Raw genomic sequence first — 26,760 nt, 5'->3', positions numbered from 1 at the left:
ATGTTTTGCTTCCTTGTTGTTTAGATGGAAGGCTGCCGACACTGTCTTTACCTTGCTGAGCTGTAGCTTCCATTTCTGGAGATATGTTAATATAGTTGACATGCATATATTGATTTCCATTAAGGATATGCTAGGGGATCTCCTGACTAAGAAGCAGCGGGCCAGCGATTCTCCATCAAGTATCAATTAATCATTCTTTATTACAAAATACATGGAAAATCAGCAGAGCCCTATTGGAATATGCATTTCGCTCTAACTTTAGAGCATCTTTAGTGCCTAAAAAGCAAACATAAGAAAGCAAAACCTAAAAACTGTCACTAAATAAATAAATAAATGAATCTGCAGTAGCCTAAGATACTGACCAAGACTAACTGCCAAAACTAACTGGTAGAATACTGCGTAAATATTAACTGGCTGCGTAAAATATTTATAGGCAAATTTAAACTATATTTGAACTAAACTACACGAACCTAACTACTATGACAAAATAATGATGACAATGCGCAAAAACAAACCAAGGTTGATGAGAGTCGAATGGCTAAATCAATCAACCTTGAATCAATGAATCAAATCAATGACTCTCATCAACCTTGGTTTGTTTTTGCGCATTGTCATCATTATTTTGTCATAGTAGTTAGGTTCGTGTAGTTTAGTTCAAATATAGTTTAAATTTGCCTATAAATATTTTACGCAGCCAGTTAATATTTACGCAGTATTCTACCAGTTAGTTTTGGCAGTTAGTCTTGGTCAGTATCTTAGGCTACTGCAGATTCATTTATTTATTTATTTAGTGACAGTTTTTAGGTTTTGCTTTCTTATGTTTGCTTTTTAGGCACTAAAGATGCTCTAAAGTTAGAGCGAAATGCATATGCCAATAGGGCTCTGCTGATTTTCCATGTATTTTGTAATAAAGAATGATTATAGTTGACATGTCCTGGCTTAGGTTCCTCTCCATTGACTGCCAATCTCCGGCTGGATGTAAGAGAGCCAGGTCGTCTGCGTAAGCATACTTCCTGGAGATGGTGTCAGGCAGGTCATAGATTTACGTGTTAAAGAGGAGGGGGGCCAGGACAGAGCCCTGTGGGACGCCGTTCCTGAGTCGACGTAGTCTACTTTGTCGGCCGCTACCGGTGGAAAGGGTAAAGCTGCGGTTTTGCACAAGGTCAATAATCATATGGACCATGTGCCTGTTAGGCAGGAGACAGAGTAGTTTGCAGGTAAGGCCGCTGTGCCTGTGTGCCATACAGTGTCGTAGGCAGCCGTGAGATCGACAAACACGGCGCCAGCCTTCTTTTTTGCTGAGAAGCTATTCTCGATGTCTTGGGTCATCAGAGTGACCTGGTCTACGGTTGATCTTCCGTGGTGAAAGCCGGCTTGTTCCCGAGGGAGCTGAGGGTCTATTATCGGTTCGACACGGACGTAGATAAGTCTATCGAGTATCTTGAAGGGGATACAGAGCAGAGAGATGGGACGGTAGCTCTTCGGATCCCCTGGGGGCTTCTTCGGCTTTGGGACTGCAACCACTAGGGCTCTTCTCCAGATTCTTGGGATGCGCAGGTGATGCAAGCAGCAGGAAAGGAAGTCTTTTAACCAGGACCTCATAGTGGGGGCAGCTTGGAGTATTAGTTCCGGGCAATCGGGCATAGGTGGTCAAGGCCCGGGGATTTGCCTGGCTTTAGGTGCTGGAGGGCGGAGACAAATTCCTCTGGGGTAAACTCACCACAGACGTTGGCCTCGACAGGTGTTGGGATCTTCCAGAGGTCCGTCATTTCCTTGAGGACAGACTGGTCTGATTCACGGTCTCTCGTTCTTTGCACTCCATTTTTCACAAGTTGTGAGGCGATGGCATTTGCTGAAATGGGGCATTGGCGACGAGGGGCACGTGATCTGCCAGTGAGGTTGTTGAGTGTACTCCATGCTGTGCGGCTGGAGTGCGTGAAGTCGATGGCTTCTGTCCAGCGCTCCTTCCTCTTTGAATCCAATCTTGCCAGCAGGGCTGTTGCTGAGTTGGAGGTGGCATTGCCCTGGGGGGAACGGACTCAGTGCTCAATTCAAGTCAATGGAGATTCTAAATAGTTGTATTACATATATTTTCACAATTTGCATCCGGCCGCTGCTGTTAATCTCACAGCAATCCGGCCCTCAGAGAAAAAAGTTTGGTGACCCCTGCACTAGATCATGCAGTATGTTGTTGTGACATAAATTACTTTTTAAACACTGTGAAAAGTTCAACCCTTTCAACATTTTTTTGCGAGTCAACTATCTGTTGTGTGGATGATAAACTTTTACAAGTTTTATACTCTGCTGAGAGTAAAAAAGAAACACAAATGATAAATATTGGAGAAATTGAGTCTCCTTACACAACTTAAGAATCAAACAACACAAAACTGCTGAAACAAAACGTTTTGTTTAAGTGAAAGAATCACTGCAAGCAACCACTGTTAAAACCTGTGCGGAAGAAGTCATTAGAGTGTGACGTATCAAAAATTTGAACAGGTTGTTATTTTTCTACATCAATGTGACGTTAGTTACAACTTTAAAAAATCTATATCTTTGCTTCTGTAGAAAATCCACAGTAAACGCCTTTTTTACGTTTAGTATCGGCCAGCCAAATTTGGCCGATGCCTATGATACCGATACTCAAAAAATGGCCGATATCACTGATACCGATATATCGGTACATCTCTATTAAAAATACTTTCTTTTATTTAAATTTTTTGTTGTTGTGAATCTGGGAGGGAGGCATGTCCCACATGTCCCCTCTTCAAAAACAAAAAAATTTATAATTTTCCTGCTTTTTCAAAAATTTTCACTCGTTCAATTCAGGCCTTAAAGCAGCCGGTGGCCATGACCGATAAGTAGTGCTTGAATGACCGCCGATGCTACCTCGTCAATCGGCCAATTTGGCCGCCGGTTTCTTCTAGCTAATTATTTAATTTCGCAAAATGATTGTGGATTAACTGTTAAGGAGCTCCCGGTAGGCCATGATGGCTGCCGAAAAAAAAACGAGTTTTAAGGCCTGTCAATCCCATTTCATTGACCTATCCCCATCGACACAAGAATTGCTTGTTTTCTGCAGTAAATATATAATCAATTTACGTTGTTGAAAACTCAAGTGCCGCCCACCAATTTTTTTGTAAATACACTAACTGTGAGTAAACTGAGTAGCCTACCAATATCCCACCAGTAGAATGTATCATGTTATTAAAACAAATGCCTAGTGAACTTCATTCAATTTTTAAAAACAAAAGCAGTTGAAAAGACTCTGAAAAAAATTTATGCATTCAGTTTCCTTGCAAGAAGTGTATTTATATATACATCTGTATTTAATTATACATACAATAGATTACAATCTAAAAGCTATATTATATTGCAATTTAGTTGAAATTAAAGTTGAAAAGTAAACAAATAAATATTGATAAAATATTGGTTGAAGTAAACAACTGGACACTGATGAAAACCATTTCTGACCTGCAAATCAATGAAACTCTCATAACTTTTCTGAGTCAATGTGATGTCACGAAGAACAGCCCCAACGCAGTACTTTCGCACTTTCTCTGTTGCCTCTTTAATGATAATGTTTTGTTTATTTTTTTCAACTGGAGCAACACGTCGAAAACAAGGCATAGTTTGTTTCTCTAAAAACACTTTGAGTGATAGTACAAGTCCTTCAATGCACAGCAAGTCATACCTGCAAAAATGAGAGTTATGGTTATGGTTAACGTCAATGGCCCTTGAAAACCAAAACCAAACTTGAACAAGCTTCACTTCAAACGTCAATGCTTTACCAGAGTTGCAACCAACAGCAGCAAAATTTGTTATACTTTAATCAGCAGCTATTTTGTTTGTGATAAAACAATAACTGTGATCACCTTCATCTTATCAGGTTTTGACCACCTTGATCGAATAGGACACATTTAAAAGCACAGCTAATGAACTTGTCTGAAAAGCTTTCCATCAGTATTGGCTTCATTCGGGTAAGAAATCGTTTCGGCCATGACATTCATGTGTGATCAAACACAAATAGCATTATTTGGGTTAACGTTACATAAACTGCAGTATAATTGTATATGAATTGTTCAGACAAAAAGAGAGTTCAGCTAAACCTATCTTGGTAACACTAACCTATTCAGCTCAATGAAATTCAAATTATCACTTTTTCAACCGAAGTTGTAATGATTTTTCAGAAGAATGTTTTGATGCCAGCTGGGTGCATTTTCAACATTGTTTCACAAAAAATTGAAATTGTTGTTTCTATACAACCAGATCAACCAGTTGTACATGATTTCTTGGAGTGCACATCACTCTCCTGAATAATCTCAATATTTCTCTACATAGTAGTCCTTAAACTTTGTTAAAAAAATTGGGAAACGGTCCTCTTGCAATTTTTTCAATGACACGGTCCACCATAAAATTAAGTAAGCAGTAAATAGCCTAATCATTCAATCATCAATCATTTTATTTTTCATCATTAACGCGTCCGGGACGAAAAAAATACTAACTACAAAAATCGATATAAACCTACCAGCACGTTAACGAATGGGAAAAGGTGGCAAAACCTTGAAAGGTTTAAAACGTGCCTGAATGAAAAATTATGTAGTAGGCTATATATCAGTAGTTAGCACGGCCACAAAACCCAAAAAAACAAATAGCAAAAAATAAAATAAAAACAGAAAAGCACACATGTAGTAATGAATGACAGCCTAATGAAAAGTGTTGTGGATTGAATTTGCCAGTTCCAATATTGATGTGGATGAGCAGTCATAATAATAATAATAATAATAGTAGGATGGAGAAAGAAAACCGGACATACAAGAAACCCATCCTCAGGCAAAAGCCCGTTTCAATGTGGCCCAGGAGAGCAGGTGTTGAGCTCTTTCTATGGTTAGACTGCACATCACACAGTAGCCTAAGACGATTGAGGTTTGATATCCAGTGTATGTTATTGTTTCTTGTCCTGGTGGGTGATGGAATGGATGAGCTGGTAGATGATGATGTCCTGATGGTGTTGATGAAGCTCTCATCCCCTTTTGCGACGTGTCGTGTTGATTATGGAGTATTGCGTTTGCTGTTAATATCTACAAACATAAAAGTACAGCACAAGCAATCGATATTGTTGTTCAAAATTTGTATGTATTTCATTTTTCAAAATTTGTATGTATGTGTGTAGTTCAAAATTTGTATGTATGTAATTCATTTGTAACATGCAATTAGAAATTCATTCTTCAATGTGATGGAAGTGATGGGTGCACCACTGCACCTTCTTTGGTGTTATCAGTTCTATGTTATGTTGTGTTTTGCACAACAAAACCTTCACATCACACATTACATCCAACCTATTTTGAGCTTTCGTTTTAATAGTGAGTAGTGTTGAAAATTCTGTTTTGCATTAGTAAGTTCTTAGAAATAGAATCAGCAGTTTTAGTGCCATCTTTGCGATATCAGAATAAGACTGGGCCACTTCAACCCAAAAGTCGCAACACATCCCCCCTTTGCATCCCTATCATCCAACAAACCGTTCTAGAATTAAGTTGTCTTCCTCTTCCTAAGGAAGATTGCTAACATTAGTTCCAAACGTTGTTGATGAAATTATTTTTAAAGATTCTGTAATTTAGAAAAATACCATAATGGCATATTTCAACTCCATGAAAATAAACATGTGGTGGCTTGTCTCCCAGAATAGTAAACAGATCCCAGTTGCTATCCGGCCTTTTGTAATCAGCAAAAAGACTGTCCACCGCTCAATCTGCCATATATATATAATGATGATGTGAAATGACGACTGTGTAGTCCAGGGGGTTTCAACCTGGGGGGTCGATACACTACTAAATAAAAGTGAATCTTAGCTACACATGAAATCATCATCAGCCCTCGAAATTAGCTTCCATCTACGACGGCAAAAACATTGCCGTCGCCAAATCAACAAACCTTGGATTGCGGCGGCAATTGCCGTATGTTTTAATCAAACAAAATTTTATGCGCCTCTTCTTCATCGTGTGTCACAGGGCGGTAGCCCAGAGCATCAGGCAAGCTATTTTGTGCGCTGACAATGCTCTTGTGAACTGTAAACAGTTTGCAACCTTATAAATACTGGCTTAATTGTTAAGCAAAAGTTATTCTTTCATCGAATGCTTATTTTTTACCGGTGTCGTTGCGAATATAAAAAGTGGTACAACATTGGATAAATGGTTCTTCGGCAGTCAAGAAAAGTAATGCTTCTTATCATATGGCATCGCGCATTCGCCGTTCATGAAAGGGCAGTTTTGCGTCTTTAAGTATTCCAGTGACGACAACCTCATTTTCCGATGATTCCGATTCTGACTAGTTTTTTATCCAACAGACTTTGTGTTGCTCGCAGTATCCTACCGGTAATTGTGCCAAAATTATGTTAGTGTACTGTATAAATCGAGGCAATCTTCTCGCAGGGAGCTATTGATTTGTTACCGGTACCTGATTGAGCAATTAACGTTATTTCATGATAATTCAACGTCGCTAGATGTCGAATTAATGTAAAACAAACGGAAATTTTTTATTGGGCATTGTTGTTACGCGATATAACCCGCCGGGATAGCCGAGTGGTGAGAGCTCTGGAACGGCACTCAAAAGGGCGCCTGTTCGACACCGCTCAAGAGCATGCGACTGTGTCTTTGCCTCTTTGGCAGGACACTTAAAGGCATGCCTGAAGGTGGACACGAAGATTGGCTTCCTTGCCTTCCCGTCCACTTAATCTAAATCTTCAACCACCAGGTGTAAGCCTGGATACGACAAACAAAAACCCGCCGGGAAAATTAAATCGATTTGTGTTGACTCGAACGTTGAATCAACCCAAAATTAACTTACTTTTTCCCCTCCAATGAGTTATTTAACGTGAATCACCGTAACAGCGTGCGTATCGCGTTGCTCGCTGTATCGCTAATTTTGGTATTATTACATCACAACAAATCAAACAGTGTGGTCGTGATAGACTATTCGATAATTTTTTTCTTTTCTCGTTTTACATGTTTTGGTACAATTTTTTCGTAATAAACGTTCACAGCAATTTCCGAGGTAATTTCAAGTTTAGCCGTTTGGCCTCTTCAACGTTTTTGCGATGTAAAAATGTGCTAATTTCGAAGACTGTGTGAGTGCTCACAGCAAGTAAAATAGTCCGAGGTTAGGTCTTGGTGCGATGTTTCTGCTGATTAAACTCACGCTGCTAGTAAATCAAACAGGAAGAAATTTTGAACAATTTTGTCCGAATTAAATGCTCATTTTGCGACGGCATTTTTATTGCCGTAGCAGAATGGCCAATATGACGTTTGCGGCAGCATTTACCACGGCAACTGCAGTGTGCCGCCGCTAATTTCGAGGACTGCATCATTATGTTCCTTCCTCATATTGAGGGTTGGATACAATGCGCCATTGTTCTCGACCATGAGCTGTTCGTACTGCATTTTCATAACTTAATTTTGTCCATTTAGTGATGTTTGATGTCCAAATCATTCTTGGTCTACCTTTGTTTCTTTTACCGTTTATCTTTCCTTCTATTAATGATCTTTGTAACGAGTTTTGACCTAAATTGTGTGTCCAAAATACTTCAATTTTCTTCTTTTGACTATTTGTAAGAGAATTTTGCTTGAATTGAATTTGGATAATATATACTTCATCGCTGGGTTTTTTTTTTTCGGTCATTTATCGGTCATTGACCGATTTTTTAGCAAAATGTCCGAAAAAAATATAGTCAATTCGGTCAAAATGTCCGAAAAATGTATAGTCAATTCGGTTGTTGCAAGATTGAGTTTCGCTGATGAACGTTGAAGAAAGTTTTCTCAAATAAAACACGACAACGTTTCTCAGCGAAACTTAATGTTGTAGTTCATAGGCGCCTAACTATTTTTTTGGCCGTGGGGGCGAAAGCGTGTTTCATCAGCAGCAACGTAAATTCAGCAAAATGTCACGCAGATGGATGACATAATTATGTCGTCACACGAGGATTGCTTTTATTGCCACACTCGGAGTTATCGCTACGTTCGACCTACCGTTAATTATTATAAACAAAACTCGACCACTTCGGTTAAGCAAACACATGCCATGCGTCTGCGTAAACTAACGGTTGATGGACTGCGACTCTTTAAGCTAAGCACAACATAAAGTTTAGCAACGAATTAGATTTATTAGCATGAAACAAGAGACGAAAAGGTTTACTAAAAAGTAAAAGGTATATATACTGTAAATGGAATGACAATGTCTTAAAAATGGAATGCAAATACTAACTTGATTATACGCTTGAAAATGTACCTGTTGAAAGTAAAATCATTCACGTTTACATCAATTCAACAGCACCTCACCTTGAATAAATTTAGAAGTTGCTGACATCCGTAAACAGCTCTTGAAAAATAGTTACGGAGAGACGTTTGATTAAGTTTTCGACTTGACGTTGCTCCCTTTTCACTACAATATCGCAACTTATGACTGACCTGCTTTCAAGTTTATGACTGACCTGTTTTCGTGTTGCAGATAAACAAAAGATGCGCATATTCCCGCCTTTGATCAGGTTTCTATGGCAACGGTCGTGTGTGCGCCACACAGTTTGCGCGAGTCCGTTGTTGCGTTGATTATTCCGCATGTGCGCAATGCGGTTTGCACCAGCCCTTGTTCCGTTGGTTGGTGTTTACGTCGTGCCGAGACTGCAAGTTCATTTTCACAGCGAGCGGTTCACTGCCGCGACAATTCACTGCAGAGGTTTCGACTTTCGAAAGCAACATCGAGTCTGTTTGCAAGCGCATAAAGCTAAACGCACGCTCCGTCTACATAGCAAATTATGTTGGTTTCGACTTTCGAAAGCAACATCGAGTCTGTTTGCAAGCGCATAAAGCTAAACGCACGCTCCATCTACGTAGCAAATTATGTTGTTTTTGGGTGCATTCAACATCTGATGACATTGAATCGACACAAAATGGTAGATTTTTGCTATGTCGCGGGCAACAAAATCAGTCATTTTTACATTGATTCAACATCTGCAGACGTTAAATCAATGTAAAAATGACAGATTTTGTCTGGTGTGGAATTGTAGCATACTACTCGTTCTAGTGATCATTTATCGAGAAGCTGTTGCGGTTTGCATTCAAAAAATGTTGTTCTGCTGCCGATCGCTAGTTCATCCATAGGCGCCTAAGCCGTGGGGGCCAGGCCCCCACGCATATTTCTGCGTGGGAGCAACTTTTTATGCTGTATTGATACATAAAACAATAGATGAACTAGCGATCGGCAGCAGGAAAACATTTTTTAAATGCAAACCGCAACAGCTTCGCGATAAATAATCACCAGAACGAGTAGCGATGCTACAATCCCACCCCAGACAAAAAAATCTGTCATTTTTACATTGATTTAACGTCTGCAGACGTTGAATCAATGTAAAAATGACTGATTTTGCTGCCTGGGACATAGCAAAAATCTACTATTTTGCGTCGTTTCAATGTCATCAGATGTTGAATGCACCCAAAAACAACATAATTTGCTACGTAGACGCAGCGTGAGTTTAGCTTAATGCGCTTGCAAATGGACTCGATGTCGCTTTCGAAAGTCGAAACCTCTGCAGTGAATCGCTCGCTGTGAAAATGAACTTGAAGTCTGGGCCCGAGGTAACCACTAACCAACGCAACAAGGGCTGGTACAAACCGCATTGCGCACACGCGGCATAATTAACGCAGCAACCGACTCGCGCAACCTGCATGGCGCACACACGACCGTTACCATAGAAACCCGATCAAAGGCGGGAGTATGCGCATCTTCTGTTTCATCTGCAACACGAAAACGGGCGTTTTACAGCGAATTGAAAGTAGGTCAGTCATAAGTTGCAACATTGTAGTGAAAAGAGAGCAATGTCAAGTCGAAAACTTAATCAAACGTCTCTCCGTAACTATTTTTCAAGGGCTGTTTACGGATGTCAGCAACTTTTAAATTTATTCAAGGTGACGTGATGTTGAATTGATGTAAACATGAATGATTTTGCTTTCAACAGGTATATATATTTTCAAGCGTATGATCAAGTTAGTATTTTCATTCCATTTACAGTATACCTTTTAGTAAACCTTTTCGTCTCTTGTTTCATGCTAATAAATCTAGTTCGTTGCTAAACTTTATGTTGTGCTTAGCTTAAAGAGTCGCAGTCCATCAACCGCTATCCGCTAGCCCACGCAGGCGCATGGCATGTGTTTTGGTCGAGTTGTGTTCATAATAATTAACGGTAGGTCGAACGTAGCGATAACTCCGAGTGCGGTAATGAAAGCAATCCTAGTGTGACGACATAATTACGTCATCCATCTGCGTGACATTTTGCTGAATTTACGTTGCTGCTGATGAAACACGCTTTCGCCCCCACGGCCAAAAAAATAGTTAGGCGCCTATGAGTTCATCTATTGTTTTATGTATCAATACAGCATAAAAAGTTGGCGCCTATGTTGTAGCTAGTCAGGAAGTGCAAATTTTGGTTTGTATCAGCTACTTGAAAGGAAATATTTTCCTCAGAAAAAATGACCGAAATAAATAAAAAATGACCGAATTTTTTCAAGTCATTTCGGACAAATGACCGAAAACTGTCAGCGAAAAAAAAAACCCAGCTTCATCGTTAGTGATCTTTTGTTTCCATGAAATTTTTAACATTTGTCTGTATGACCAAAGCTCAAAGGCATCGATCCGTTTTTCCATTTTTTGTGACACTGTCCAAGTTGTAGTTCAGAGTTGTTTAAAGTTCAGAGTTGTATAAAAGGGTTGACCAGATATAGCATTTTAGTATCCTTTGACAAATTGATAAATTTAAACTTTGATTGATTAAAACATTTTTCATTTTTCCAAATATAGTTTTTGCAATCTTCAGTTATTAAATGTCCAAGATAAGAAAAAGATTTTACTTTTTGTGTATTTTCATTGTCAATGATAATTTGGAGTACTGGAGTGTCTGGTGATTTTGCGATTATCATTGATTTAGTCTCTTTAGCGTTAATTTTCATATTAAATTCTTTGCCAATTGAGTTGACATTGTCCAATGTCCAACGTTTCTTGAAGATCTTCTTGTGATTCAGCCAACAGAACAGTATCATCAGCATAGTGTAAATTTGTTATGTTTAAACCGCCAACATTTACCCCTTTCATATCATCATCATCAATGCGTCGAAAAACCATTTCTGTACATATACAAATTAAAAAGACACGGAGAGAGTACACATCCCTTGGCGTACTCCACGCTTGATATCAATTCCTTTAGACAAGTCTTTTTCCAATTCCATGCGAATAAATGCTTTTTGATTCCAGAACAAATTGATAATAAAACATAAGTCTTTGCCATTCATACCAATATTGGACAAACAGTGAATCAGTTTCTCGTGGTTAACTCTATCAAATGCTTTCTCATAATCATACGCAGCTTGCAACATATATAAAAAAACATAATTCGACACTTTACTTTTAAACTTGAGCATACTGTATAGCCTACACAATACACATGCTGCAAGACAACTAGACAGTTTTCATTTTAGGCAATCCTATGATAGAATAAAGAGGTTACTATTTTTATCCACAAACAGACATATATAATCAAGCAACAAGACAATATTTAACACACAAAACAAAATAGAAAACGTTTTTGACTATGCATATAAGCCCTTATGAAAGAAGATTACAAATGTATAAAATTGTATATGTATAGCTCACCTATTGGCAGGAATGTCAATTTTGTAAATCACAGCATCAGAGGCCCCTGAAGCTTTCGTGTCACCCTGCTCCTTTTGAATTTGTTCTTTTTCTGATGTCACTTCATCAAGTTCAATTCCATATTCAAAACACAGCTCATCAAATTGTTTATCAGTATAACTTTTTCCAAGAAGTTTAAATAAGTCATCACGATGAACACTAACAGTAGGCATTCTACAGCAAGCATGAGATGCGAGTCCAACTTTATAGAATGATAATACTCTGCAACCATAATGAAAGTTTATGTGTGAATAAGGATTTTTTGGTGAAATTCTACAATTTGAACTGTTATTGTGTCGCACTATGGTGGAAGGATTAGCATACTAAAAACTTAATCTTGATAGATGGTGGAAATCTTTATTTTTGAACCATAAAAGCTTATTTGAGAGAGACATATCTTGACAGTTCAGCATACTGCATTAGACCTGTTCAAAATTTTCAGCCTCTCACGTTTAGAGATGTAATTGTAAATCACGGATGCAACCTATTTCGTCCCCTGAACACTTCATCCTCCTGATTTCATCGGAATGGCCCGTTTCGGCTAGTTCGATTGGGCTAGTCCGATTTGGCTATTACCCTATTCGGCTACAGCCCGATTGGGCTAGTCCGATTTGGCTAGTCCGATTGGGCTAGTTCCCTATTTGGCTACAGTCTTTATCAGTTAGTTCCCTATTCGGCAATTTTTTGAAAATCCAACGATAATCCTTCTGTAATCCAACAAAATCCTTCTGTAAATTTAAACTAAATTTTAAACTTTAAATTAAGTTTTAAATTTTTAATTTTAAACTAAATTTTGACCCGAATGGACTCAATCATTAAGCTGCTGCATTTTATTGGTCAATTTTTAATTTGAGTAGCCTACAGCCCAATTTTTTATGTCTTTTCAACTATGAGTAATAAAGTTGGAGTTTTTAATTTTCTGGAATTTGAGAATTTCTCTGGGTAATTTTCTGTTTGTCATAAGAGGATGTGACCGTGTTTGCCGAACAACGCATTACATTTTTGCGTCGTTCGGCAAACATGGTCACATCCTCTTACGACGAATGGAAAATTATCCAGAGAAATTCTTAAATTCAAGAAAATTAAAAAATAAAATTAAGTAATAAAGTTAGAGTTTTTAATTTTCTGAAATTTGAGAATTTCTCTGGGTAATTTTCCGTTCGTCATTACATTTTTGCGTTGTCAAATTAAAAATTGACCACAAAAATGCAGAAACCTAACGATTGAGTCACTTCGTGTCAAAATTTGGTTACAAATTTTTAAAAAACGCTTCCGCGTAGTATCGAACTCATTCCCTCTGGAGCACCAGCCCGATACGTATCCTTTGCGCCACAGAATCAGTTGATCATAAGTGTTGAATTTAGAACTTATAAGGCACTCTTCTTGTCTTTTGCTTTGAAAGAGAAAAAGAAAAAAATGCCTATATAGTGACGTCATGACCGGTCAAATAGTGATTCAAAGACCGGCGCCGGTCAAATAGCCACTGCCTTTTTTTTTGGGTGCGTTTAACATCTGATGACATTGAATCGACACAAAATGGTAGATTTTTGGGAGCTGGTTTACAAGCTCCCCACTTGGTTAAAAAGGCGATGACGTCACGGAGGAGGTATCCACCAAAAAAATAGTTTGATGTTCTAAAACAGGGGTTCCCAACCTGGGGGCATGGCCCCCTAGTGGGCCATGAGCCTTTTTCAAGGGGGCCATGGAAAAATTTGAAAATAATAATTTTTTAATTTATCATATCTAAGTTCACTCCAACACTATATAACAAAAGAAATTAATTAAAATTTAATAAAAATACTAGTACATTTTGCCCAAATTTTTAAAATTATTAAAAGACATTATATTAAAGGACATTATCATTTAAAGGATTTATCAGAAAACTTGGCAATTGGCAGAGAAAAATAGAATTGGGCAATTTTGCAATGTTTCCAAAGTTATCAGAAGTAGGCTATTGGATGGCAGAGATGTGGATATGTCTGCTGACTTGAAACAATTAATTACCGTAGTGCCCACTTGGGAGATTTGATGCAAGATTTCAGCAAGTATTTCCCTGACATACCAGATCAAGCTGCTACACTAGTAAAAGATCCTTTGCATTGTCCTGTTACTAATATTCCAGACACAAACGATGGTGCACAAAGCGAACTCTTGAAGCTGCAAGAAGAGACGGCGACCGGATTGAGCTTTGAGAAAGATAGTTTGACCACATTTTGGACAAAACTAAGCAAATCGTACCCTTAGGTTAATGAAATTGTCATGCCATTGCTGTTGCCTTTTCCATCAACATATCATTGTGAATGTGGGTTTTCAACCATGTTACGGTACTTCTGAAGACAAAGCTGCGCAGCGTCTTGGATATTCAATATGACATGCGGCTTGCTCTTTCCACCACCAAACAAGCAATTAAGACATTGTCAGAGCAAAAACAAGCTCAACCATCACATTAACTGCATATGTAATATTAATAACTAATGTACTATCATGTTTATTGTGTGCCGGTTACTATATAAACAAAAGGGCGGAGGAGTAGCACTGTACATTAAAGATAATCTTATATTCTCTGTAAGAAATGACTTGACTATTATGAAAGAAAAAAAGTTTGAATCTCTTTTTGTTGATTTATTTGTGAACAAAAAAAAGTTAACTTGTGGTACTATTTATAGATCCCCTCAATCACTTTGTGCTGTCAACTCTGATTTTCTGCAAACACTCCTTCTAACTATACAAACAATATCAAAATCAAATGCACAATGTTTTATTATGGGAGATTTTAATTACAATTTATTAGATCATAACAACTGTCACACTAGTAACTTTGTTGATGCAATGTTTGAATACAGCTTCCATCCATTGATAACTAAACCAACTAAAATTACTTCATCCAGTTCCACTGCTATTGATCACATATGGACAAATGTCTATAATGCCAAAACAAATGCTGGTATAATAGTTGACTGCATTGCTGACCATCTGCCTGTAATACAATGCTCTCAATTAGGTTTAATTCAAGAATTTTCCCACTTCAAAGAGAAAAGATGCTTTAGTAACACAAACATCTGTAATTTTGTTAAAAGATTATCAGAGTTTAACACTAAAAATATTATGGAAGAAACTAACGCTGATACAGCTTACAATAGGTTTTTTAACAATTACTCCGAATTATTTAAAAATAGTTTTCCTGTCAAATCAGTAAAACACACAAAAACCCAATGTTGGTATGATGCTGAACTCTGTGAACTTCATAGAAAAAAACAACTTGCATATAAAAAATACATTAGAAAATCATCTGAAATAAATAAATCCCGGTACAATGCTCTGAGAAACTTTTATGTTAGATCACTGAAACTCAAAAAGCAAAATCATTTCAAAATTGCTCTGTTAAAACACAAAAATGATCTGAAAAGCACCTGGATTGTTTTAAATCAGCTATTAGGGAAAAGCAAGTGCAACAAATGGTCCCGTCTGGTTGCTGGAGATAAAATCTTAATTCACAATAAAGATAAAGCTGACTGCTTTAATGAATATTTTTCTTCAATTGCATCAAAGCTAGTTGATAAAATTCCAAACACAACTTCACAATTTTCAGACTACCTTTCCAATCCTATTAGTAAATCAATTTTTTTACAGCCCACCACCACTCTTGAAATTAAGCAAATTCTCACTCAATGTCTGCTAAAAGAGAAATATGTTATGGAGTACCACAAGGATCGATCCTTGGACCTTTATTATTTTTAATCTATGTCAATGATTTTTCGAGATGTTTAGTACACTCTGAATCTATAATGTTTGCTGACGATACCAATTTATTCTTTTGCAGTAAAAATTATGATAAACTTTTCGAAATGGCGCATGAGGAAATGACAGCTGAGTAACAAATTGGTTAGCAGCAAATAAGTTATCACTTAATGTAAAAAAAACAAAATACATGTTATTCAATAGTACAAATAAACTTTCAAACCTCTCTTACACACTGTCTATATGCAATCAACCCATTGAACGTGTCAACACTATTAGTTTTCTGGGCATTTTGCTGCAAGCGAAGACTTGTCATGGAAACCCCACCCACACGCTATCTTTACTGCAAAAACTTCGCAAAAACTTTGGAGTTATCTGCAAGGTTAAGCCCTACCTAAACACTAACAATTTGATTTGCCTTTACCATTCCTTAATTGAAAGCAATCTCCGGTATTGCATAAGTGTATTGAAGCATGGTCATGTAACTGTTTTAAAAAAGCTTCAAAAGATTTGCAACAAATTTATAAAAATGATTGCAAAACATGAATCAAATCACTCTGAATCCCATAATTTCTTCACAATTGATGAACTATACACAATAGAAACTGCAAAATTTATGTTCAAACTCAAACACAATCACTTACCCCAATGCTTTAATTCTCTATTTCAACTTAAAAACAATTTGCACTCAATATCAACCAGAAGCAACAATCACTTTTTCCTCCCCTACTTCTCCAAAAGCTTGACTCAACAATCCATTCAGTTTAGTGGAGTTAAAGTGTGGAACCATCTCCCGAAAACCATCACTGAAATTGAAACCTTTTCAATATTTTGCAGTAACCTGAAAAAGCACTTGCGTTCTGAAAATTAACCTCTAACAACCTATGCTGTAACTCTTTAATTAATTATCTGACTGTATTATTGATTGTTGCACCATATCCTGGTATAGCATGCCTTTCCAAATGCCACTTTTGTAAATTTATCCTACATATCATATATTACTATACATTAACATATCTTACCATACGTATATCTTATCATATATTACACCCGACCGGATAAGAATGATGATTACTATCTTTAATCTTCCATGAATAAACTACTATACCATTTTGCATAATTTAATATTTGCCAGATAAGAATATATCACTAAGTTACTACCAGCTTGCACCTAACTACTCCCTAATTATTATAAGCTATTATGTTCGTTCAGAGGATCGTTTGACTTTTCGTAAGATTATTCTTTAGGTTGGTTTGGAAAAGATGCTTGAAACAACTCAGACACTACATCCTTCATCGGCACTACCAAAGAATCTCCACCTCTCATTTGCGATACCAAAAACACTCCATCCCTCATTGACGCTATAAAATATGATTCAACTCTTATTAGAAATACCAAAAACACGCTGCTATATCATCATGCTTCTTATGCTCTTACATGCACAGGAAATTAATTTAAAAAAACAAAGCTTTTTTAACTATTTTATCTTGATAATGAGCTGCCATATTATGTATTTGTTCAGCAATCTATAGGCTACTTAATATCGTTGCTGCGAACACTTTATTTCTGTATGAAATCCGTAAATAGTCCTTGTTTTGATAGTCCGTTACGTAATTTCAATATGTGTGTGTAACTGTGTATATTAGTTTGTTTTTGTGATGTTGGGTTCAGTCGTGTTCTCATTGCTTTAAGAATTCGCGCTCCAGTTGTTCCAGGAACCAGGAGGCGACTGATTCTTAACTAATTCATCAACTTATTTTAAAGTATCAGATTTGGTGGCCGCGCTTAACTATATTTATTGATGCATACCGCAATATTAGATCCATTCATGCACGTCTTAAACCATTAAGGTTTTGCCACCTTTTCCTTTTGTTAGTTTTGTTACTGTATTTCTTTTTCACAATATCATTTCTTTTGCATTCTGACAAAGAAAAATAAATTGAATTGAATTTTTCAATTAAAATGACGTTTCTTAATCTTTTCAAAAGGTTGAAAAAATCGGGGGGGCCATTGATTTTTCAAATTTTTCAAAAAGGGCCACGGTGTAAAAAAGGTTGGGAACCCCTGCTCTAAAACAAAGTCATACATTATCATATAGGCCTATAGTCAAAGTGGCAAATGCGCGGACGGACAGTTTTTACGATAATGCACGGTCCATCAATTTAGAGATTTAACCGGCGGTAAGTAGCCTATTAACCGGCGATTCAATTCGATAATATCAAACCTCCATCTTTACACTCTAACTACAAAAATAAATTAGGCCTATATCACGTGAAAGTTACAAGTAATTAAGCATTGATTTCAACGACCTAATTTTTGGGCAAAATTAACTTTACGACCGGTTTTGCAAACTTTGATCTTCCGCTTTGCAAGGCAACTTGATAGTTACGGTACTTTGAACTTTAGTCCAACGTAGAGTGGTTCACTTTAACCTGAATAAAAAAATGTCTACTTCTGGCTTTCTTTCCCAATTAAAATCATTAATCAACGCATTCGAAAAGGTTTTCCAGAATTTCGTTATTGCTTTGTGACAAGCATTTCTATGGTAAACAATTTTACCTCGTTTCCCACTTTTTCCCGGCTATTCTCTTTTAAATACCGGCGCGCGTAATCTTGCTCCTCCGTCAAGGGGTGGTAATTACACGCAATTCATTATGACGCAACCGAAGGCTTTAATTTATCACACGGCTCACCCAGACAGTAAAATCCGCCATTTTTACATTGATTTAACGTCTGCAGACGCAGTGCCGGATTAAGAGTCTGCTGGCCTGTAGGCACAATAGGGTTGTCAGATTAGTTGCAGCCTTCCCTTCCAGATTGCATGTCAGTTTGATTCTAATTATTCTAAAATTTATTCTAGACATTTCATTTTAAGTCTAGAACAAAATACCATTAAATACGCAGTGTACGTTGTAAATATACAAGTAGTGGCAAGAATCTTCCTGTTGAAATGAAAATATCCCTGCGATAAGATGGTGCCAGCACATTTTTTTATGAAGTTTGTCGCCTTTGTTCGCCCCATTTTTATATCTGTGCCTGCGTACTTGTTGAAAAAGTTTGTCAAATAATTAGCAGTGTTAAACGATGTATCCTAACAAATGAACACAGTAAGTTAAAGAGCAACTGTTTTTTCTTTGTATCATTAGAATTCTTGAAAAATGTACGTAGGGTTGCCTCCTGCTGAGAAACCTTGCCCAGTTTTTGCCCGTTCGTGTAAGAGCTACCTGTAGCCTAAGTTAATAGCTGTTTATCTGCTAATAAATTTCATACGAATATTACCCTAAAAGTGTTTCCAGAAAGCACTATAATCCATTATTTGAATGTAACTTTGCAAAAATTTTCCAGGGGGCATGACCTCGGACCCCCCTAGAATACGCATACCTTCGGCACGTTATTACCCTCCACGAGTTTTATTGTTTCCCTTCAATGCCTTGCTCAACCCACCAGGATACGCCACTGCGTAGAGCCATATTCTTCCTACAATAAACTTCATGTAGGCTACTCTTGGATTTTTGAACTTCTTATCTAACTTCTTCGATGCAACAAAATATGAAAATCAATAAATACCGTACTTAACAATAACTACGGTGTAACAACCTCAAAACATAACAGATTAAAACTAGTAAACTTAACATACATGGAAATATAACCCAGTGTTAGTGTGCGGAAAGTCCTGTCAGCTAACTGGGTTGCGTCACATTTCTCACAGACAGGCGTTCGCGCCAGAGAACGTGCAATTTAGCAACAAAGTTTCAAACAAAGTGCAGAAAGTTACCCGCACGCGTTGCAGCTACTAAATGCAATGAAAAAAAAGACAATTACCGAAACAATCTAGACTTGTCTAAACAATCCCAATTTGCTTCTAAAAATTATTCCAGATTCCAGACATTTTTTTTCCCTACTAGACAGTTCGTTTTGATTCCAGATCTGGAATCAATTATTCCAAACTGACAACCCTGAGGCACATTTGGGTCATTTCATTATAATTTTAAGAGAATTCATGATTTTTTCCACAGGGTTCTTTAATATTCATTATTTTTTTATATGTTAATCAGTGCAAAAAATGATGAACAATAAAAAAAAAATTTTTGAAATTTGTTGAGTGGTTTTCGAGATATAGTCGTTGGAAGTTTTCACCACTAGGTGGCGATTTTATGACCGAGTGAGGTGGTCCAGCAAGTCTTTTTGTTAATATATGATATGTTAGTGACATTTTAAAGTGTAAATATATGTATCCCCCTATTTTTGGGGTCAAGGAATCCAATTCTGAGGTCTAAAATGCATTTAGATCAACCCAAGTGGGTCTAAATAGCATTTCAAAATCAATTTCCAGACTTTGCATATGCCGAACTTCTGGAGCCCTTTTTGGCATGTTTGGAAAAGTTTGGGAATTTATTTTTTTTTAATCATGATCTATTAATCCTATTCTATTAGGAAATACATGATTTATAATTTAGTATTGACCATAGAGAAAGTTAAGAGTCTTACAAGTAATCTTGTAAATTTCATGCAAAATTTATACAAGTATCATATAATTAACAGATGGATTACTTTTTAACATTGTTAAGAAATAATTTTTTTTTTATTAACTTATCAAATTTATAGGCTATTGCATGAATGATGTACCTGATGCCTTATTCACTATTTAATCATTAATTAAATTATTGTGACAGTATATATAATATTGTATTTTTCTAGAATTTAAGTCTTACATGATACATGAATTAATTTATATATAATATATATTCTGTTATTCTATATTAAATTGTGTTGCAAACGTCAGTTTGAGGAAGATGGAACCCTGCAGTCTTGGAGTTATATTGGACGATGAAAATTGTCACAAAATGAGCTATGTGAGGAAAATGGAATTAAAAGCATTTGCCGAGTATGGGGATAGTGACAAAAAATTAATTTTGTGGAGATCTGAACTCAGATACACTCACAAAGAGTCAGACCTATCAACAATTTGTCTCCATCATGAAAAATTATTTCTTGGAATTGTCTTCGAAAGAAAGTTTTCTAAATGTTGTAATATACTTAATGCACACAAAAACAAAGCAAAAGGAACCCACAAAATATCAATAAAAATTGCTGAAAAAATGGAACAGAAAAACTTATTTGTCATACCAGGATGGAGAATGTGTGCGTCTTGTTACAAGACCATTTCAGCACTGGAAATACCACGTGTAGCTTCATCAGATGATGACAAGAGCATAACCTCAGACGATTCAGTGGATGCTGAATACTCCAGTGAATTGAAAAAGATAGTCAGTAAGGCTAAGGTTAACAATACGTTGGATGCACTTGACTTATCACCAATGCATAGCTCACATGGTCTCTCAAAACGCCGTAGAACAGATCAAGGGATAGAAAAAATAAACACAGTTAAGAAGAAGCTAGGGGATTTGTACAGTGGATTGCTTGAGGTAGAAGAGATTTCAATGGAGGAAGATAGTGTCATTAACATGAAAGAACTTGCCCTGTTGAAGAAAAAGGCTGCTGCACATGATACATTAAATGAACTGATAAGAGATAAATTACAAGCCACCAAATCTTACAATGAGCAAAAACACATTCTCACATTAATACCGGAAAACTGGACAATTTCTGAAGCTGCAATTTATTTTAAAGTTTCTGAATATCTAATCAGAGAAGCAAATTTATTACGAAAAGAGCATGGCATACTGGGACATCCAACACGCAAAACAAGGTTTGGAATTGATGATGAAACGGTGAAAGCTGTATTGAAGTTTTACCAAGATGATGAGAATAGCAGGATAATGCCTGGAAAAAAAGACTGTGTTAGCATTGGTAAAAATATCTATGAACAAAAACGTTTGCTTCTTTGCAATGTGAAGGAACTGCATGCCAAATTTTTGGAAAAGCATCCCTTCAAACAAATAGGAATTACCAAATTTTTTTCCCTGAGACCAAAGTGGTGTGTTAATGTTTCGTCCAGTGGAACGTATTCAGTATGTGTATGTGTACATCATCAGAATGCTTTGCTATTAGCTAATGCTGCACACACATCAGGTAACGATGACTACAAGTCCTTAATGGCAAAGATAGTGTGTAATGTTGATAATAGAGTTTGCATGATGCATCGGTGTGACAACTGCCCTGGAAAGGAATGTCTTCGAGAATATTTGGAACAGGTCACACCACTTGCCAAAGATTCTGATGAAGAACAAGAGATTAAGTTCCAAAGGTGGCAATCAACAGACAGATGTAGCCTTGATACACTAATTCTGCCTCGTTCTAACTTCCTTGATTCATTAGTGACTGCAATAGATGACTTAACTTCCCATTCGTTTCTGGCAAAATGCCAAGCAAGATTTCTCAAAAAACAGAAGGAGGAACTTGATGACAAATCTGTAATTCTTTTGTTAGATTTTGCTGAAAATTATCAATTTGTGATACAAGATGAAATACAATCGTATCACTGGAATCAAAGTCAGTGTACACTACATCCGGTGGCTATGTATTATTTGGAAAATGGTGAGATTAAACAACAATCCCTGTGTATTATATCTGATGATTTGGATCATGATGTCGTATTTGTGTATCAATTGATGGAGAAATTGTCAACTTATGTTGCCACGCAATTTCATAACAAGGTCAAAGTTCTGAAATATTTCTCTGATGGATGTGGTGGACAGTACAAAAACTATAAAAATATGATGAATCTCTGTTTTCACAAATCAGATTTCAAAGTTGAGGCAACTTGGAGCTTTTTTGCCACAAGTCACAGCAAATCTCCTTGTGATGGGATAGGAGGTACTGTTAAGCGTACGGCCGCCAGAGCAAGTTTACAACGTCCATGTCATAACCAAATTTTAACTGCAGAATCATTGTTTAAATACTGCAAATCATACATGACAGGAATAACTTTCTTTTTCTTTGAGCATTTTACTTTGAAAAAACAACGTATTGTAATGGCCAAGCGTTTTGAACTTGGATCAACAATTCCTGGTACCCGTTCCTTTCATCATTTTCAACCCCTTTCTTGTTCTTCTATTGGATACAAGAGAACAAGTGAGGATGAACATTTTGCTGGAGTGCACACATTTAATGCTGTACCAAATGTTATTAATATATTGGATACAAATGTCAATGATTATGTTGCTTGTAAGTTTGATGGTCAATGGTGGATAGGTCTTGTTGACGAAATTAATCAAGAAGAAATGGATGCACACGTTATGTTCATGCATCCACCTGGACCAAGTTTAGATTTCAAATGGCCGACTGATAAAGACCAATGTTGGGTTCCATTTACAGAAATTATCTGCATAATTTCAATACCATTTGCAGCAACTTCAACAGGACGTACCTTTCGAATCAGTGACAGTGACCGGAGTAACATTGTTGCTAATTTTAATTAATTTGCACCTTGTCAAAATAATAACAATTTCTTCATTTGTCTGCTTGAACCGGGACCTTGTATTAGTTATTTGTTTCAAGATCATTGATTTACAGTGGCTTACAGCTACAGGTATGAAACTCATTATGACAATAGTAAAATGTTTTAACATTTCATATTCAGCTGTGTGCTTTTTAAGATAGCAGAAATGAAAATAAGACATTATTTGTATTTTCAGTTAGTATTTGATGACCGCTATTTACACAAAACCTTGGTATTATCACAATAATTTAATTAATGATTAAATAGTGAATAAGGCATATAGTGCATACATAAGGCATATAAGGCATTAAATAGTGAATATATACTGTCACAATAATTTAATTAATGATTAAATATTGAATAAGGCATCAGGTACATCATTCATGCAATAGCCTATAAATTTGATGAGTTAATAAAAAAAAATTATTTCTTAACAATGTTAAAAAGTAATCCATCTGTTAATTATACAGTATGATACTTGTATAAATTTTGCATGAAATTTACAAGATTACTTGTAAGACTCTTAACTTTCTCTATGGTCAATACTAAATTATAAATCATGTATTTCCTAATAGAATAGGATTAATAGATCATGATTAAAAAAAAAATAAATTCCCAAACTTTTCCAAACATGCCAAAAAGGGCTCCAGAAGTTTGGCATATGCAAAGTCTGGAAATTGATTTTGAAATGCTATTTAGACCCACTTAGGTTGATCTAAATGCATTTTAGACCTCAGAATTGGATTCCTTGACCCCAAAAATAGGGAGATACATATATTTACACTTCAAAATGTCACTAACATATCATATATTAACAAAAAGACTTGCTGGACCACCTCGCTCGGTCATAAAATCGCCACCTAGTGGTGAAAACTTCCAACGACTATATCTCGAAAACCACTCAACAAATTTCAAAAATTTTTTTTTTATTGTTTATCATTTTTCACACTGATTAGCATATATAAAAAAGAGAAATTTTTGAGGACCCTGTATTTTCTCTCTTAAAATTATAATGAAATGACCCATTTCTTAAGTGGCCCGAAAATCAGGGTTGCCAACTAAAAAAATTAGAATTATCAGTGTTGCCAAATCATTGTCACAAAGATCGCTGTTGCAACTATAACACAGGGTACCGTGCAAAAACTTGGTCATATGCGTAATAGCACCTTTGCGCGTTTTTGCGATTGAAAACTTGTTAACTAGTTTTTGGAGGTCAATCTTACGGAGTAGATTGCTTTTAATACACAAAAGTGCCAGTGTACTAAGACGTTGTTGACACATTGTTGATCGTTTAGCGTATTTAATTCGTTTCAGTTGTGAAAACGAGCATTCCCCCGAGCAATTTGTAGCCATTAGAGACAAATACATTCTAAGTGCTATTTCAGTGTTCGGAAATGCATTATAAACACCAGTAGTGTGCAGCATTTTAAACATCTTCTGGGCACTTCCTGTTGCTGTTGTTTCGTCGCGTCTTTGCTCTTTATACTAGCACATAAACTGACGAAATTCTGATGGGAAGTCGGAAGACAGGTCCTTTGAATACACACCAACCAGACCTGCAACAGCAACATCGATGTCTTCAACAGACCTGGAGTCGTACTCAGTCAAAACTCCAAATCTCTGCAGCACCATGGAATATGTATCGATACGTTTCTGTGGTGCACTCTTCAGTTGGTCGATGATCACATAAAACGTGTTGATTGTAAATTTTTGCTGGCCCGACATTCCTTCCACATCATCTGTAGCAGCTCCATCACAGACATGCTTCTGCCGCATTGGTGCTCGCCGACTTTCAGATTTATATATATATGCTGCTGCCACAGCGATCACGTGCCTGCTGCTCATAACAGTCAAAATTCTCTCTGCACTCATCCAAGAATTTATCCAAGCTTCAGCAGACCAATGGCTAGTGTCAGTTCGATAGTGGAACTTTGAAGCAACTTGCTACTAGTATTGAAGCGCTGCAAAATATAAATATTGTTCCAAAGTATGCACATTAGGGCAACTTCAAGAGTGTTCATGTGTTTAGCCAATGCACCTGCTTCATTTCGTGTGCTGCCATTCTGAGTAGCATCCCCAGAGATTTCCTGGAGAGCACTTTGAAACTTGTGGTACCCAATGGTTTCTTGTGCATCAAAAGTGCTCCGCGGGCAGCACAAAATATGTCCGCGGGACGCATGCGGCCGCGTTTGGCTTAGACCACCCTGCTCTAAAATCACAACATTAGGCTAGAAAGTTCATATCAATAATCAATTAATAACTTACATTTTTTCTTCTTAAAAGCATAAAACGTCCGATAAGAAACGGTTCACAAGTCACAGCTTCAATTGCACTATAAAACTAGTTTATGGAAAATTTTTGCCATTTTTGCGAAATTACGATTTTTGCAACCTTTAATTCATCTGGAAAAACAGAGCTATTAAAGGGGTAGTAAAGGAAAAACCTGACTTGGCGACTTTCCATGTTCTTTGTGTTTAACATACTACCATAAAACGATTTTCAATAAAATTTTGCCCTATTGCGGTCAGACCACAGTCTCTATATTACAATATAGAGACCACCATTGCGCGCGTGGTTTTGTCAGAGCTGTCAAAACGGGAATTTGCGTGAGCAGCGAAGCGTGCGACTGTACAGCCTACGTCATAAAAGCTGATCGAGCAATATTTCTTACTGCGGGCGATTTAACTGTATGTATTCTCTCATTAACCAGAGTTTCTATGATTACAAGCGGTAGTTTTTATACTTGGAGAATTAAATAATATATTGTCTAGTTCAAATACTGCATTCAAAGAAATGGCATACACATGATTTTACACAATCAACCAACTCTACATAGGCTACTGTGTAAATTCACGCTCGTCTGATCACATAGGCTACATTTCTTGGACCAACAAAATGAGCGATTTTATGTAGATTTAACAGGACATTGAATTGCTTTTCATAGTTTAGTGCATTTTTCACTCGGTGCAGACTTACATATTACTAAGGCCATTTTAATTTAACCTAAAAAAATCTTTTTTACTTTATTTTTACTGAACGGAATTGATAACTTGGAAACAAATAAGGCGATAGCAAGTCAAGTCAATTTATTTTGTTTCAACAGCGCCATATATTAACAAACAAGCAGAGTAAATGTAATCATGCATGTCCAATTGTCCATCTAGCATGTCTTTCATCCGTGCTGCATCTATCTCACAGTAGCACAAAGCTTGATGTTGCTCAACTATTGCCACAGTGACAACATGAACACCTGTTGATATAAAATTGGTAATAATTAGGGTGATTACTTTTTTACTTGTCAAAGTCAAAAATTTATCAAAATTGTAGCGTTAGATCAAAAATTGTTCACAAAGTTTAAATTGTTTACAAACTGCATTGTTGTGATGTCGTAGAGGTTGCACTGTCAGTGAAGTTTTTTCATTTTACACCTTGTAGCCTACTTTGGCGCAGAGGGATGGTGTAACGGATAAGAATTGGACTCACCGAATTGTAGCAGACCCTCTACAATCCACATGTATGCGAAACTACCAGGAATAACCTATCAAGGCTTTGTTAGTCCGAGGATAAAGATTCAAAACCAACCAAACCTGGTTCGACTCCCAGCTTCAGCTGGTTGTTGAGAACATCGCTCACCTCTAGCTAGGGTGTAATAAATTGGGTGGGCATAATTGCTGCAGGAAAGGCGGCTGAGAGAAAGGAACTGGCCACCCTACTTTCTTAGTGCCAAAGGCTTAGTACAATGAGCACCTATGATATCTTCTCATACCCAACACTTGAAGTTGAACCCAAGTATGGCATCACATTTGCCTTTTTAGCTTACTTTACACTGGTGTAAATGGCCCATTGTCTACTTATTGTGAATCATAAGCTATTAGGTGAAATAATTAGGTTA

The 26,760-nt window shown here is 36.8% G+C and overlaps 1 protein-coding gene across 4 annotated transcripts in view; it reads right to left on the bottom strand.

Moving 5' to 3' along the window:
- LOC145771718 (phenylalanine--tRNA ligase beta subunit-like) overlaps window positions 1-25,244 on the bottom strand; it is a 66,885-nt gene extending 41,641 nt beyond the window's left edge. The window contains exons 1-3 of one of the 4 annotated variants that reach the window (XM_082583445.1): window positions 25,134-25,244; window positions 11,689-11,949; window positions 3,472-3,691 (exon numbers count right to left, since the gene is read on the bottom strand). In XM_082583445.1, coding sequence (XP_082439571.1) covers window positions 3,472-3,691; window positions 11,689-11,900 — 432 coding nt within the window. In that variant the 5' untranslated portion in view covers window positions 11,901-11,949; window positions 25,134-25,244. Of the gene's footprint in view, window positions 1-3,471; window positions 3,692-4,813; window positions 5,684-11,688; window positions 11,950-25,133 lie in introns of those variants that run through there. The other 3 variants (XM_082583447.1, XM_082583444.1, XM_082583446.1) reach the window with 3 other exon arrangements.
- Window positions 25,245-26,760: the final 1,516 nt, after the last annotated feature.

The sequence above is a fragment of the Aplidium turbinatum genome, chromosome 6, assembly GCF_918807975.1.
Source record: "Aplidium turbinatum chromosome 6, kaAplTurb1.1, whole genome shotgun sequence".
Classification (NCBI taxonomy): domain Eukaryota; kingdom Metazoa; phylum Chordata; class Ascidiacea; order Aplousobranchia; family Polyclinidae; genus Aplidium; species Aplidium turbinatum.
The sequence above is the reverse complement of the archived record's forward strand: the minus strand, read 5'-3'. Positions and strand labels throughout refer to the sequence as shown.